Genomic DNA, 13,866 nt, shown 5'->3' on the forward strand with positions numbered 1-13,866 from the left:
ATGATGGACGGAGGCAGAGTGTCGGACTTCAGCATCGAGCGCATCCTGTCCCCGCAGGTCGGACCCAGGCCGCAGGTGGCGGATCTCCCACAGACAGTGTCCGGGGGACTCACTCTGGACTTCGGCTACGCCGGGCCCGCGGCCCCGGGCCCGGCCGCGGCCGCGTGCTGTCAGCGGTACCGAGGGATGGGCTTCGTTGAGGCGTGTTATCCGTGTGGGACGTGCTTCCACCGCCCGGACCTTCACCTCTGCCCCGGAGTTTGTGTTCACGCTGCAGGTACAAAGCCACTCTATTTTTTTCTATTTTGTTTTATCAGTTACAGAAATGCTGTTTTAAAGTTCTGTAAGGATCCACCGCGTCTTTTCCTAACTGCGTTCTGCGCTTCCATCCAGACGCGCAGCTGTGCGCCGGTTTCCACGTCCTCCCGCACCCCGCGGCGCCTCCGCAGGCGCCGCTCCGGCAGAAGACCCGGATGAGGACGGTGTTCACCGACGCTCAGAGCAGGCAGCTGGAGGCGCTGTTCGAGCTCAGCGACTACCCGCACGTGGAGGCGCGCGCCGAGCTGGCGAGACGCACGGGCCTCAGCGAGGAGACCGTGAGGGTGAGTTTTACATCTGATGGACGCCTTTGAGTGTGAGAACGGAGACACCGCGGATGTAACGTAGGATGACATTCAAATGGGAATTTGAAGCACCAGCTCAACCCAAAACTGTCCTCGTTTGCAGGTGTGGTTTAAGAACCGACGGGCTCGAAGGAAGCGGCAGTGCAGCGGCGCCGGCGTCCAGTCTCCCCCCTCTCCCCCAGAGAAGCCCCCGTTCCTCTGACGCTGGGCACGAGCCGCTCTAGTTGGACCGGTGCTGGTCCACATAACCGCTGTTGACCTGGGGTGATGCGTTCACGGCCTGCTGGGAAAGTCACCCGAAGCTGAACTGTACAAGTGAATCTTGAATATTTGGGCTTAGTTCAACTGAATGATTCAAAGATTGATCTTCATATTTTAATGCAAGTTATTTAAGATGCTCTTTGTAGTTTTAAAACACAAGCACCGTTTATAATGATGTGATTTAAAACTGTCTTTTGTTACTTTTGTTAGATTTTTATGAACTTTTTTTTCTTGTATTTATTTCGACAGTCAGACTGAGTGTGTATGGTTTTGTTAAAGCGACCACTGAGTTTCTACTGATGCTGGTTTATATGGACACTGCACATTTTGGGAAATAAAACAGATCCTAAAACTGGACGTTACATTTTTTTGTGTCAAGTCAAGTATGAAGTTATGTTTCACTTACTGTCAGACTGATGCTTGGAAAAGCAGAAACGCTGATATAAAACTCTCTGATGGCAAACAATGCCAAAGTACTGGTTAAATTAACAATTTACTTTATAAACACAACAATCAGATTCAAGTGAGAAAATGCAACAAATACAATAGGTAGAAAAACATCAAATTCTTTATTATATTCATTGAGTTGTTGCTGTTATTAGGAGCATTTCCATGCTGAAGAAGACACAAGATACATGTTGAAAAAACAGATCAGAAAATACTGAGAGCGAGCATGCAGTGAGTATCTGCTGGGATGAGGGCGTTCATGCTCCTTCTCCCGTTTCCCCTTTGACGTCCTTTTAAACAGGAGTGATTCACACACGGACCGTGACCGAGCACAAAGTAACACACAGGCTACAAAACCAGAGAACTCAAAGTACACTTAGTGAGCTTATCAAAATAGAGGCTATAGATCAGTGTTAAAACAGCAGGTGCTGAATTAGTTCTATGACCATGATCTTAACGTTATATTCTCACAAACACTGATTGATTATAGAGGATTTAACAACCCGACAGTTATTCAGCTACAAATCACATGGGTTCTTGGCATTTCTGCTGATCTGCTTTTCATGAGCTTCGTCTGAGTTACAGAGTGGCTGTTTTCAACCTAAGCCTTGTTTTCACGCTTGTCTTCAGATTCTAATGATCGTGAATGACAACGACACAGTGGTGAGAAAATTCTCAAAACTCAGCACCTGAACACAAGCATGTAAAGCATCACTTTAAAACCCAGTCGGCAGAAATGTCAAGCGCAGAAAAAGAGTAAAGCAGACAAGAGCATTCGTCCTTTAAATGGAGAAAACCAGGAAGAACCGGGGAATGAGGAACCCTAACACCAGGCTCATTTACTGCACGGTGAACAACCAGCGACTCACTGACGCCTAGTGGTCAAACCAGAAAGCTCCACATTTACACAGTAGAACACTAAGCTCGACCCAATGGGCTTCACTGGGACAGATTGACTGTACTGTACGTTTACTGTACAAACACAAACGTCCACCATCACTGTGATCCACTAACATCAAAGTTCACCTAAGATAGAGACTGAACAGCTGCTACAGGTTATTAGTAGCAAAGCGTTTCCTATCCGTGAAGTTATGAACAGATGTAAAGTACAAGCTCTTGTCTTTGGGCTGGAGGAAAGTGGCTGTGGGCATAAATACAAGAAGGTAAAACTGTGAGTCATCTGCATATCGCATTGTCACAGCGTTGACAGGCTCTACAGGAAGCCTTCTCTGGACCCGGTAGCTTCCGCCATCAATGCACATTCAAAAGTGGGATCCATGGTCTCAGTTTGGGTTCAGTCATTTCTATACGTGGAATGTCAAATTAATTATTCACTGCGTAGCGTCACAGCCTAACGTGCTGACAAACGAGGTCAGCTGGGAGCAGCTACCAGCACCTTCATGTGATTCGTGTCACATAAGTTGAATCTATCAATGATAGGATGGAGAATAAATTCTGCTGATGAGTGGAAACACTGCAGTTTGTGTAAATATAGAGCTGAAGCTGAATCAACAGGCACAGACCAAGCGACAGCACTGAGCAAGAGCAAACAGCACACGCTTCCTTTCTTTGGGCATTATTTTCTCAGCCTTAACACTTCTGAATGTCCGTGAACAGTTTTAAATGTCCCTGAATGCTCCTAAACGCTCCTAAACGTCCCTCAACGCTCCTGAACGTTCTTGAACGCTCCTGAACGTCCCTGAACGCTCCCGAACGTCCCTGAATGCTCCCGAACGTCCCTCATGGCTCCCGAACGTCCCTGAACGTGCCTGTTGGGAGGTTTTATTCTTGGGGTGAGATCAGGTTTGTATCTGTGCATTACACATTAACACACATTAAGACTGAACACTGCTGCAGTTTACTTCAGTGTTTTCATCCATGCACATAGTTTCAACATTTAGCACATGTAAGTTAAGTGTGTTAAGTAAATAAGTAAGTGTTTTTGCAGATGCTCACATCCACAGAAGACTAATGTCTTAACTCAATGAAGACCAAGGAGAGAAACTATATTAGAGAACATATTCAATGGAGGAGAAAAGTTTATATTTCTGTTCTACAGAAATGAAAGATTAGAAATAATACAACTGTGCAGCTCATTATAATTAACAATCAAACAAACCAAGCTGAAAGTCACTAACCTAAGGTTACGTCCACCAGCAGCAAACCTAAACCTGCATCAACAGAACCCTCGTTTTGGGCCCATCAGCAGGTTGGTTTCCAACATCACATCTGCAGCTCCATGTGTTCCACACACTAGTAGATGAACTTATGTCACAGAGGAATTAGGATGATTTGTTCAGTGTCAGAGTCTCATCATCTGAAATGTTTCCTTTTGTGAGACTCAAACAACTGATCTAACAACGCAACAGCCATAAAGTGACTGAAGCTGTCGATGATCCACCCTGTTTCACTTTGAATCTGACCAAGGTGATGAGCCTCACTGGCTGCTGCTGTCTGACATAAGGCTTCACTGAACGCCTTCATCAGAGACCTCGCAAAAAATGTGGCTGAACCCAAAAGTACAACAAGGAAATCTGTTCCACTGCCAAAACGAAAGGACGGGGACGAATACCAGCTGGGAAATGAGCAACAGCATGCAGAGCTGGACTGTGGTTTAGGAAAAGAACGTCTCAGATACAAGGCACTAGAAGAACGGCTAAATCAGAAGGACGGAGGCCGAGCGTCGGCGAAGTGAGGACCAGAAGTTCACTACGAGGAGTTGGACCGACGACAGCGACGGTCCAAGGACCGTACGACTAACGATGGACAGAAAGCAGAGCAGACAGACTGGACCGTGAAGGAGCAGAGGAGGAAGAGGAGGTTAGGACTGCATCTCAGCACGCAGCATCCATGGAAACCAACAGCAGAACAGCAACCTGCAGGAGGACCGAGAAAGGAGTCAGGAGGAGCAGGAATGAAAGCAGGAGGAGCAAGGGCAGCACAGAGAGGAGGAGGAGGAGGAGGAGGAGAGACGACAGCACAGAGAGGAGGAGGAGGAGGAGGAGGAGGAGGAGAGACGACAGCACAGAGAGGAGGAGGAGGAGGAGAGACGACAGCACAGAGAGGAGGAGGAGGAGGAGGAGGAGGAGAGACGACAGCACAGAGAGGAGGAGGAGGAGGAGGAGGAGAGACGACAGCACAGAGAGGAGGAGGAGGAGGAGGAGGAGGAGAGACGACAGCACAGAGAGGAGGAGGAGGAGGAGAGACGACAGCACAGAGAGGAGGAGGAGGAGGAGGAGGAGGAGGAGAGACGACAGCACAGAGAGGAGGAGGAGGAGGAGGAGGAGAGAGGAGAGACGACAGCACAGAGAGGAGGAGGAGGAGGAGGAGGAGAGACGACAGCACAGAGAGGAGGAGTAGGAGGAGAGACGACAGCACAGAGAGGAGGAGGAGGAGGAGGAGGAGAGACGACAGCACAGAGAGGAGAAGGAGGAGGAGGAGCAACGGCAGCACAGAGAGGAGCAGGAGGAGGAGGAGGAGGAAAGACGACAGCACAGGAGGAGGAGGAGGAGGAGAGACGACAGCACAGAGAGGAGGAGGAGGAGGAGGAGAGACGACAGCACAGAGAGGAGGAGGAGGAGGAGGAAGAGACGGACAGCACAGAGAGGAGGAGGAGGAGGAGGAGGAGGAGAGACGACAGCACAGAGAGGAGGAGGAGGAGGAGGAGGAGGAGAGACGACAGCACAGAGAGGAGGAGGAGGAGGAGAGACGACAGCACAGAGAGGAGGAGGAGGAGGAGGAGGAGAGACGACAGCACAGGAGGAGGAGGAGGAGGAGGAGGAGAGACGACAGCACAGAGAGGAGGAGGAGGAGGAGGAGGAGGAGAGACGACAGCACAGAGAGGAGGAGTAGGAGGAGAGACGACAGCACAGAGAGGAGGAGGAGGAGGAGGAGAGACGACAGCACAGAGAGGAGAAGGAGGAGGAGGAGCAACGGCAGCACAGAGAGGAGCAGGAGGAGGAGGAGGAGGAAAGACGACAGCACAGAGAGGAGGAGGAGGAGGAGAGACGACAGCACAGAGAGGAGGAGGAGGAGGAGAGACGACAGCACAGAGAGGAGGAGGAGGAGGAGGAGAGACGACAGCACAGAGAGGAGGAGGAGGAGGAGGAGGAGGAGAGACGACAGCACAGAGAGGAGAAGGAGGAGGAGGAGGAGGGGAGGAGGAGGAGGAGGAGGAGGAAAGACGACAGCACAGAGAGGAGGAGAAGGAGGAGGAGAGACGACAGCACAGAGAAAAGGAGGAGGAGGAGAGACGACAGCACAGAGGAGGAGGAGGAGGAGGAGGAGAGACGACAGCACAGAGAGGAGGAGGAGGAGGAGAGACGACAGCACAGAGAGGAGGAGGAGGAGGAGGAGGAGGAGGAGAGACGACAGCACAGAGAGGAGGAGGAGGAGGAGGAGAGACGACAGCACAGAGAGAGGAGGAGGAGGAGGAGGAGGAGGAGAGGAGAGACGACAGCACAGAGAGGAGGAGGAGGAGGAGAGAGACAGACGACAGCACAGAGAGGAGGAGAGGAGGAGGAGGAGGAGGAGGAGGAGGAGGAGAGACGACAGCACAGAGAGGAGGAGGAGGAGGAGAGACGACAGCACAGAGAGGAGGAGGAGGAGGAGGAGGAGGAGGAGGAGGAGGAGGAGGAGAGACGACAGCACAGAGAGGAGGAGGAGGAGAGACAACAGCACAGAGGGCAGGAGGAGGAGGAGGAGAGACGACAGCACAGAGAGGAGGAGGAGGAGGAGGAGGAGGAGAGACGACAGCACAGAGAGGAGGAGGAGGAGAGACAACAGCACAGAGAGGAGGAGGAGGAGAGACGACAGCACAGAGAGGAGAAGGAGGAGGAGGAGCAACGGCAGCACAGAGAGGAGCAGGAGGAGGAGGAGGAGGAGGAGGAAAGACGACAGCACAGAGAGGAGGAGGAGGAGGAGGAGAGACGACAGCACAGAGAGGAGGAGGAGGAGGAGAGACGACAGCACAGAGAGGAGGAGGAGGAGGAGAGACGACAGCACAGAGAGGAGGAGGAGGAGGAGGAGGAGAGACGACAGCACAGAGAGGAGAAGGAGGAGGAGGAGGAGGAGGAAAGACGACAGCACAGAGAGGAGGAGGAGGAGGAGAGACGACAGCACAGAGAAAAGGAGGAGGAGGAGAGACGACAGCACAGAGAGGAGGAGGAGGAGGAGGAGGAGAGACGACAGCACAGAGAGGAGAAGGAGGAGGAGGAGGAGGAGGAGGAGGAGGAAAGACGACAGCACAGAGAGGAGGAGGAGGAGGAGAGACGACAGCACAGAGAGGAGAAGGAGGAGGAGGAGAGACGACAGCACAGAGAGGAGGAGGAGTAAGAGGAGGAGAGACGACAGCACAGAGAGGAGGAGGAGGAGAGACGACAGCACAGAGAGGAGAGGAGGAGGAGGAGGAGGAGAGACGACAGCACAGAGAGGAGAAGGAGGAGGAGGAGGAGGAGGAGGAGGAGGAGAGACGACAGCACAGAGAGGAGAAGGAGGAGGAGGAGCAACGGCAGCACAGAGAGGAGCAGGAGGAGGAGGAGAGACGACAGCACAGAAAGGAGGAGGAGGTGGTGGTAAATATCCAACTCCAGACATGTGCGTATATTCGTCCAGAGCCAACGTCTGAGTTTGGGCTCCAGGGTTCTAACTCCAGCCCGGTCTGCTGGACTGAAGGGGTCCAGGCGAGCCGGTCCTACCTGGATATGGAGTTCTCGGAGGTCAGGTCCTTCGGAGAACGCATGGTGTTGAAGTTTCGCTTGGGCTGTGACACTGAGACACAGAAAGACCATTCATGAATTCATCAAATGCTGGAATGGATTCAGACGCAGAACCAGAACGTGTCGGGTCCACTCACTGGTGACCTGGTGGACCTTCTTGACCGTGGAGCCGTCGCCCTGCGAGCCGTCTCTGGGTCCGCAGAGTCTGAGGAGAGCAAAGCGTCAGTCAGTTGATCGCGGCCTCAAACATGCTGACTCAGCGTTACCTCTGCACGCGGGACGGCGGCGCGAACACGCCGTATTTGGGCAGGCAGCTGAAGTACCGGACCCCAAACACGGAACCGTCGTGTTTGCCAGTGGGCTGATCCAGTTCAACTCCAAACCAGAAACCTGCAGGGACAGAGAGCTCTGGTGACAGGCGGCCTCGCTTCCGGCACCGACCAGGACCCGGGTCCCTGAAGGCAGCACACAAACCTGGAGCAAAGTCCGTCTTGCCGAAGTAGCGAACGGTGCCGTGTTTCTGCCCGGCCACCAGAACCTGATCTCCCACGTCCACGTTGGTTCCCTCTGGGTCCAGACTGGCGACGGACGCCTTCTTCCTCTGGGCTGAGATCACACACAGACGTTAGCGCTGCCTCTATCGCGCTGCCTCTATCGCGCTGCGGCGCCGCTAGCTCTACCTTTCTTCTCCCGCTCCTTCTCCTTCTCCTTCTTCTCTTTCTCCTTCTTGGTCTTTCCAGCGAGCCGAGAGGCCAGGTCCAAGCGTGGCGTTCGGGGCGTGGAGGTGACCGACGAAGGAGTCTGATCAACGGCCTTGGAAATCTTTGACACTGGGGCAAAAATTCCTGCCGAGCAGAAAAGGCATCAAAGGTCAGAGACTGAAGCCGAGGCGGCTCTGACCCAGACGCCGGCGAGGCGGTACCTAGTTTAGGAGGACAGATGAAGTAGCGGACTCCGCCCACGCTGCCGTCGTTCTTCCCCTCCGGCTCGTCCAGCTCCACGCCGACCCACTGGCCGCTGGCGAACTCCGTGGTACCACAGAACCTCAGGGTGCCGCTCTGGGGAGAAGACCACAGCAGTTACGGCCCGCTCGGAGCTCAGGCTGCTGCTGCTGCTGCTGGCGCTGGCGCTGGTGTGGACACGTGCAGCCCGGTCCAACCAACCTGTCTGAGGGTTGCAGCCGGGTCCTCTCTGCTCTGGTCTCTCTGGAGCTACACAGCGAGAACATACTGTTCAGAGCCATGCATTCACTACAAACATCCCACTCAAACCAGTGCTTCCAGCAGCTCCACTGCAGCAGCGCCGCTCTTTACGGGAGCTCACCGCGGGTCTGACTGAACGTGGGACTGGAGAATGGAAGGTCTGATCTGATCTGGACTCCTCACAACCTTCCCTCAGCTCCTACATTTCTCAGTCAGCCTGCTTAAATCTTTTTGTCTGGAGACCCCTTCTCCTGTTTCCTGACGCGTTACGACTTGGTGGTTTGGCTTCTAATGATAATCCTGCTCCCAGACCCTGGCAGCTCCTAAGGTCTGACCTTCATGTCGTCCAGCACCACGCGGTCGCCCAGCTTCAGCCCCAGGGACGTCAGCATCAGGTTCCCGGGGATGTTGTCGTAGTTGGGCAGCGTGGCCTTGGGGAGGTTACAGCTGAGGGGCACGGCGTCCAGCAGCAGCTGCTTCAGCTCCTTGGCCGCCATGGCCGCCTCCGCCTTGTCCAGGCTCATGTCCATCGGGTCCGGAACCACCTCGGCTGGAACCTGGCCTTTGTCGTTCTGCAGAAAACGAGGAGAGACTGTTTTTGTGTGACTGTGGAGCTCGAAGCGCCCGACTGTGCTACGATGGCTGCAGCTGGTACCCGGACGGTGGGGTTGGCGCCGTGCTCCAGCAGACACTTCACCGCCCCCAGACACAGGTTGGAGGCAGCGATGTGAAGAGCGGTGCCGTAGTGGAAGTCACTGCACGTGGAGTTCAACACTGTGGAGCACAGAACAAGAAGCCTCCTCAGCAAATTCAGCATTGGTTAAAGTGCCCGCACTCTGGAAGCCGCGTTTGTACCTCTGGGTTTAGCCGCTTTGAGCAGAACCCGGATCAGTTCTGGCACATCGAAGTAGGCGGCGTAGTGCAGCGCGTTCATGTTGGTCCAGCGGCTCCTCAGGCTCACGTCGGCGCCCAGGGACATCAGCTGACTGGTGAGTCGCAGCGCTGCTGCCGGGTCGCCTGCATCACAACACGGCTTGAATCAGGACACTTTCTCCACTAAAGGTTCTGATGCACTATGAAGCTAGAGGGCGGTCCGACAGCGACTCACCGACGCCGTGAGCTCCGGCCTTGCAGCTGTAGTGAAGCAGCGTCATGTCGGTCAGACCGTCGCGGTCGTTCACGTGGCAGCCGCGCTTCAGGATCTGCAGACACGGCACAGACGGCGGTGAATAATACGTTCAGCTTCGCGGCATTAGCAGAATTGAATGCATCCTGCTGAGTCATGGAAGCGCCTCTGACACTGACTGCCTTTGTTCGTGCAGCTTTAACACAAGCTAATGTGGAAGAGGTTGAATCCGGGTCAATGTGAGGATCGGACTCAGCAGAACCGAGGGGAGCCTCGAGCCACTGCTGGATTCCGCTCTCACCTCGTTGCCAATGATGTCGATCTTGTGCTGAACCTGAGGAACCCACTGACGCACGATGGCAAACAGCTCTGGGATACTTGTGCGAGGCTCCATGAGGATCTCCAGACACGCCGGGTCATTCGGGTCGAAGAAGGTGAACGCTGGACAAAAAGTCACACATGAAAAGAAGTTAGAGAATGCGAGATGGACAAGGAAGTGATGAGAGCAGAAGAACGCAGACTGAGGCTGGAGCTTTTCTACAATCACCATCAAATGTGACGTGACCGTGAGCTCCAGGCAGGTTTCATTTCACTGACTAACTGCAACGAGCTCGACAGCAGAGATCAGCTCATCGGCCTCTGGGCTGCAAACTGGATCCTGTGTGCTGCGTTTCAGGTTGGACCCGGGTTCTGGCCAGGACGTTCCACAGCGATGCCAGGCCGCAGTCTGGGCCTCGGCTCCGGGTGGACGTTTGCTTTAGGGTGAAGCAGCCCCCGTCTTACAGTGTGTGTGCAACGTACCGTAGTCCTGGGGCAGCGGTGCCTGGGCGGAGGGGTGCACCATGGCTCGGCGCCGCGGCTCCTGAACTGGACTCTGGTGCTCAGACACAGACTGTGGCTCGGCCTCAGGCTCGGCCTCAGGCTCCCGGTTTGCCTGTGCAGGGTCCTCCTCCTGCTCTCGCTCCTCTTCGTGCTCATTCTCCTCCTCATCCTCCACCTCTGCCCTCTCCTCCCCCTCCCTCTCCTCCTCTAGCTCATACTCCTCCTCGTCTTCCTCGTCTTCGTCCTCATCTTCCTCCTCAGTCAGTGCCTCCTCGTCTTCTCTTTGGACCCTCCCCTCCTCCTGCTCCTCCCGCTCATGCCTCTCCTTCTCCTGCACCTCCAGGTTCTCTTCTTTTGTCATGGTAAGGGATGCTGCAGATGTGCCTGTCAAAGAGGAGGAAGGCATCTTTAATCTCTTTAAAACATTTTACTTTCAGAAGAAAGAAAACAACTTAACAACTAAACCTTTAGTTGTTATTGGTCTTTGGTCCCAACCCTGGACAAACAGGAGACAATGTGACCTGAGCTACAGCAAAGAAAGCATGAAGAAGATTCTCCATACAGCGCCTGACAGATGCACCGGTGCCTGGACCGACCAACACTGGACCGAGCGAACACATCCCAGCTGAACCTGCACGCCTGAGCCGAATGGATTCATAGCATGTGAACAGGTGCAACATGCAGCTCAGAGAATCAGGAGGAACGAGTGCTAAGTGATGAGGGCAGATGCTCAGGAAGCCGACGCTCAGGCTTCCTGTCCATCATCAGCGACTGGCAGCTCCAGCTGGATTCCGTCTACTCCCCACGTCAACAGCAAAGCAGTCACCAAGCAGAAAGCCCTCGTCTGTAATTAGATCCCAATGAAGGAAGCAAGAAGGAATATCCAGTTGTTAATAATTGTTTATACTAGTGTATGTATTGTGTATGAAGTGTGAATGAAGTAAAGGCTAGAACCCGGTGAGGACAGAAATAAAAAAACACCTTGGTCTGTAATAGAACCAAACAGACCTGTACAGGTTAATGAGTGCAGCCTGAAACTGGCACAGGACACCTCCAGTATAAACCAGTGTTGACGGGTTGTTTCACTACAGCCATCAACAGATTAGAGGCATCAGTGGGGAACCAGGGTCTGGACCCACAGTAACTCTACATCAGTACTAAACCGATGTGTGTTCACATCTGGATCACATGCAGCTGCTGATTGGAGCCACACACTGAGCAGAGCTGGACCATCCCGTTTAAACCCCATGTGTCCACGTGGGCTGGGATGCAGAGATCAACCAGTCGGTCAAAGGAGGCGCGTGGGAGCAGCTCCGGACTCCACAAAAACACTTGTTGTTCTAATTTTCATAATCCATGTCTATCTGTGACTATGTGCAGCAGAAGCTACATGCTAAGCTAGTTGCTGCTGTCAGTTGCATCAGACATTCACAGATGCTGGATACTGGTACTGATCTGTGAAAACAGAAAAAAAGCTTGAAACATTTGTCAGCCCTGACACCACACATGTCTGGACTGAATATTGTGTTGTACTTGTCTACTGATCTCAGAGCAGCTGAATTGTGGTCACAAACCAAACACGTGTTGTTTCTCCCTTCTAAGACTCAAACTGATTTGTTTAAAGTCATTATGTGGCTGATGTAATCTGAGGTGTCAGTTGTCTGATTCCTGCCTGAACAGGTGCAGATGAAGGTTATGCAACTTCTACTGCTAATTCCACCCGTTGTGATGAAAAACACCCGGTTCTGTTCATTGTTTTTATGGACAGGATTTCTAGGCTGGTTCAGGGACCACAGGATTGCATCTCTGCCTTTTGCAGATGATGTCGTCCTGTTGGCTTCATCGGTCCAGGACCTCCAGCGTGCGCTGCTGCTGTTTGCAGCTCTGTGTGAAGCAGCTGGGATCAGAATCAGTACCGGTCCGTCGTGGTGGAGAGGGCGCTGAGCCAAAAGGCAAAGCTCTCAATTTACCGGTCAGTCTCCGTTTCTGCCCTCACTCATGGTCATGACCGAAAGGGCAAGATCACGGGTACAAGCGGCCGAAACGAGCGTCCTCCTCAGGGTGGCTGAACGCTCCCTTAGAGACAGGGTGAGGACCAGGGAGCAGCTCGGAGCAGAGTCGCTGCTCCTCCACATCGAGAGGAGCCAGTGGAGGAGGCTCGGGCATCACGTCCCACCGGCAGGAGCCCCGGGGAGAGCCAGGACACGCTGGACATAGAGGGACCGTGTGTCTCGGCCTGGGAACGCCTTGGGTCCCACCGGAAGAGCTGGAGGAGGTGTCCGGGGAGAGGGAAGTCTGGAAGTCTTTGCTCAGACTGCAGCCCCGGATAAGTGGATGAAAATGGATGGATGATGAAAAACAAGTGAACAGATCTCACCAGCAAGGACAAACAGATCGAATGAGGGAAAACAGTGGTGATGAAAACGAGCAAATGAAACCAAATCCAGGACAAACTCATTGGGATCATTGGGATTTTGTGTTCCAGTTGCTGAATGTCAGCGGAAAGCAAAGCTCAGCTGACCCCTGAAGGTTTATTTAATCAGACATGTGCTCTGATGTTTGTCAGGTAGAGAATCACTAGCAGTAGCAGAACAAGGTGGTCACTGGTAGCATCTCCATAATAGGCCTCATAGCAGCTCTTATTGAATAAGAGGCTGCAGGAGCCTGTCAGACTCTAACCTACTCTGAGCTCCTGTGGGAAAACTGGCCCAGATGGAAGCCACCAACAATAGGCCTGTTTTAAGTCAATGTGTCAACTATGTCAACGTGGAAAATACAGTAGAACACCTTCATCTCAGCGTATGTGAAGGACGTATGGAAACCAGGCCTGAAGACGGAGGAGGCGATGCCAACAGCATCCTCCTCCATCCAGCCTCCATTTTACAACAAACCCAGGCCGAGCCTCAACAAAGCCTCCGCGAAAATGAACGCTTCACCAACAGCGTGTGTCGTCGCTGTGTGGATCGACATGAGCAAAAAGAGCAGCGCGTCACAGCTGCCATTTAAGGCTGGTACCAATGTGCGTAGTAAAGGACGGGCCGCGGACCAACAATGAAAACACGCACACGCGACACGAAGCAGTGGAGCTCACGTTTACGCCAAGAACACGCTGCTGGTTCGGCTGCGGGTCCTGTCAGACGCAGAGCAGCTGTTGATCAGAGGCGTCGTTTCGAACAGCGCCCATCTATCGTCTTTCAGCCTCAGCATCTTCCCTGATAAACACCACAACCCGCCGCGGGCTGCTGATTATCAGCTGATCAGAATAACAATAAAACCAGCAAAGTGCTTTTACCTGCAAACAATCCGCTGCTTGGTGGGTCGACGATGAACCAATCGCCCCTCCGATCGGATCCACGGCACAAACAACACTGACGCTGTTCCCCTCCTCGTCCTCCTCCTCCTCCTCCTCCTCCGCCTCCTGCCGACGCTCCAGACCCCCTCCCTCTGGTTCTGTTCTCGGGATCTGTCGCTCTCTGCCACTGTCTCTAATGTTCTCTTCGTCACGTATTGACAAAATGAAGTCTGCATAATGATAACAATAACAATAATAATAATAATAATAATAATAATAATAATAATAATAATAATAATAATAATAATAATAATAATATAATGATCGAATCAATTCTACAGACAAAAACGATTATGTTAGAGGTGTCGTTACACCC

At 53.1% G+C, this 13,866-nt stretch overlaps 2 protein-coding genes across 4 annotated transcripts; one reads left to right on the forward strand and one right to left on the reverse strand.

Moving 5' to 3' along the window:
• dharma lies at nucleotides 1–1,280 on the forward strand. Its single transcript, XM_029171808.2, has 3 exons — nucleotides 1–277; nucleotides 394–602; nucleotides 727–1,280. The coding sequence occupies exons 1-3, from the start codon at nucleotides 1–3 to the stop codon at nucleotides 823–825; spliced, it is 585 nt and encodes a 194-aa protein (XP_029027641.2). The 3' UTR covers nucleotides 826–1,280.
• Nucleotides 1,281–1,434: 154 nt separating this feature from the next.
• Nucleotides 1,435–13,651, reverse strand: clip3 (CAP-GLY domain containing linker protein 3). 3 transcript variants are annotated; one of them, XM_029170338.2, is made up of 15 exons: nucleotides 13,491–13,651; nucleotides 10,178–10,582; nucleotides 9,678–9,817; nucleotides 9,359–9,452; nucleotides 9,106–9,267; nucleotides 8,906–9,024; nucleotides 8,586–8,822; nucleotides 8,212–8,259; nucleotides 7,971–8,106; nucleotides 7,729–7,893; nucleotides 7,523–7,654; nucleotides 7,315–7,438; nucleotides 7,186–7,253; nucleotides 7,028–7,100; nucleotides 1,435–4,207 (listed from the first exon to the last, which is right to left on the reverse strand). In XM_029170338.2, the coding sequence occupies exons 2-15, from the start codon at nucleotides 10,557–10,559 to the stop codon at nucleotides 4,153–4,155; spliced, it is 1,935 nt and encodes a 644-aa protein (XP_029026171.1). In that variant the 5' UTR covers nucleotides 10,560–10,582; nucleotides 13,491–13,651; the 3' UTR covers nucleotides 1,435–4,152. The 3 variants fall into 3 exon arrangements, with proteins under 3 accessions (XP_029026171.1, XP_029026173.1, XP_029026174.1); XM_029170340.3 differs by lacking the exon at nucleotides 13,491–13,651 and adding an exon at nucleotides 13,290–13,410; XM_029170341.2 differs by lacking the exon at nucleotides 8,212–8,259.
• Between the last annotated feature and the right edge of the window lie 215 nt (nucleotides 13,652–13,866).

The sequence above is a fragment of the Betta splendens genome, chromosome 13, assembly GCF_900634795.4.
Source record: "Betta splendens chromosome 13, fBetSpl5.4, whole genome shotgun sequence".
Lineage (NCBI taxonomy): Eukaryota > Metazoa > Chordata > Actinopteri > Anabantiformes > Osphronemidae > Betta > Betta splendens.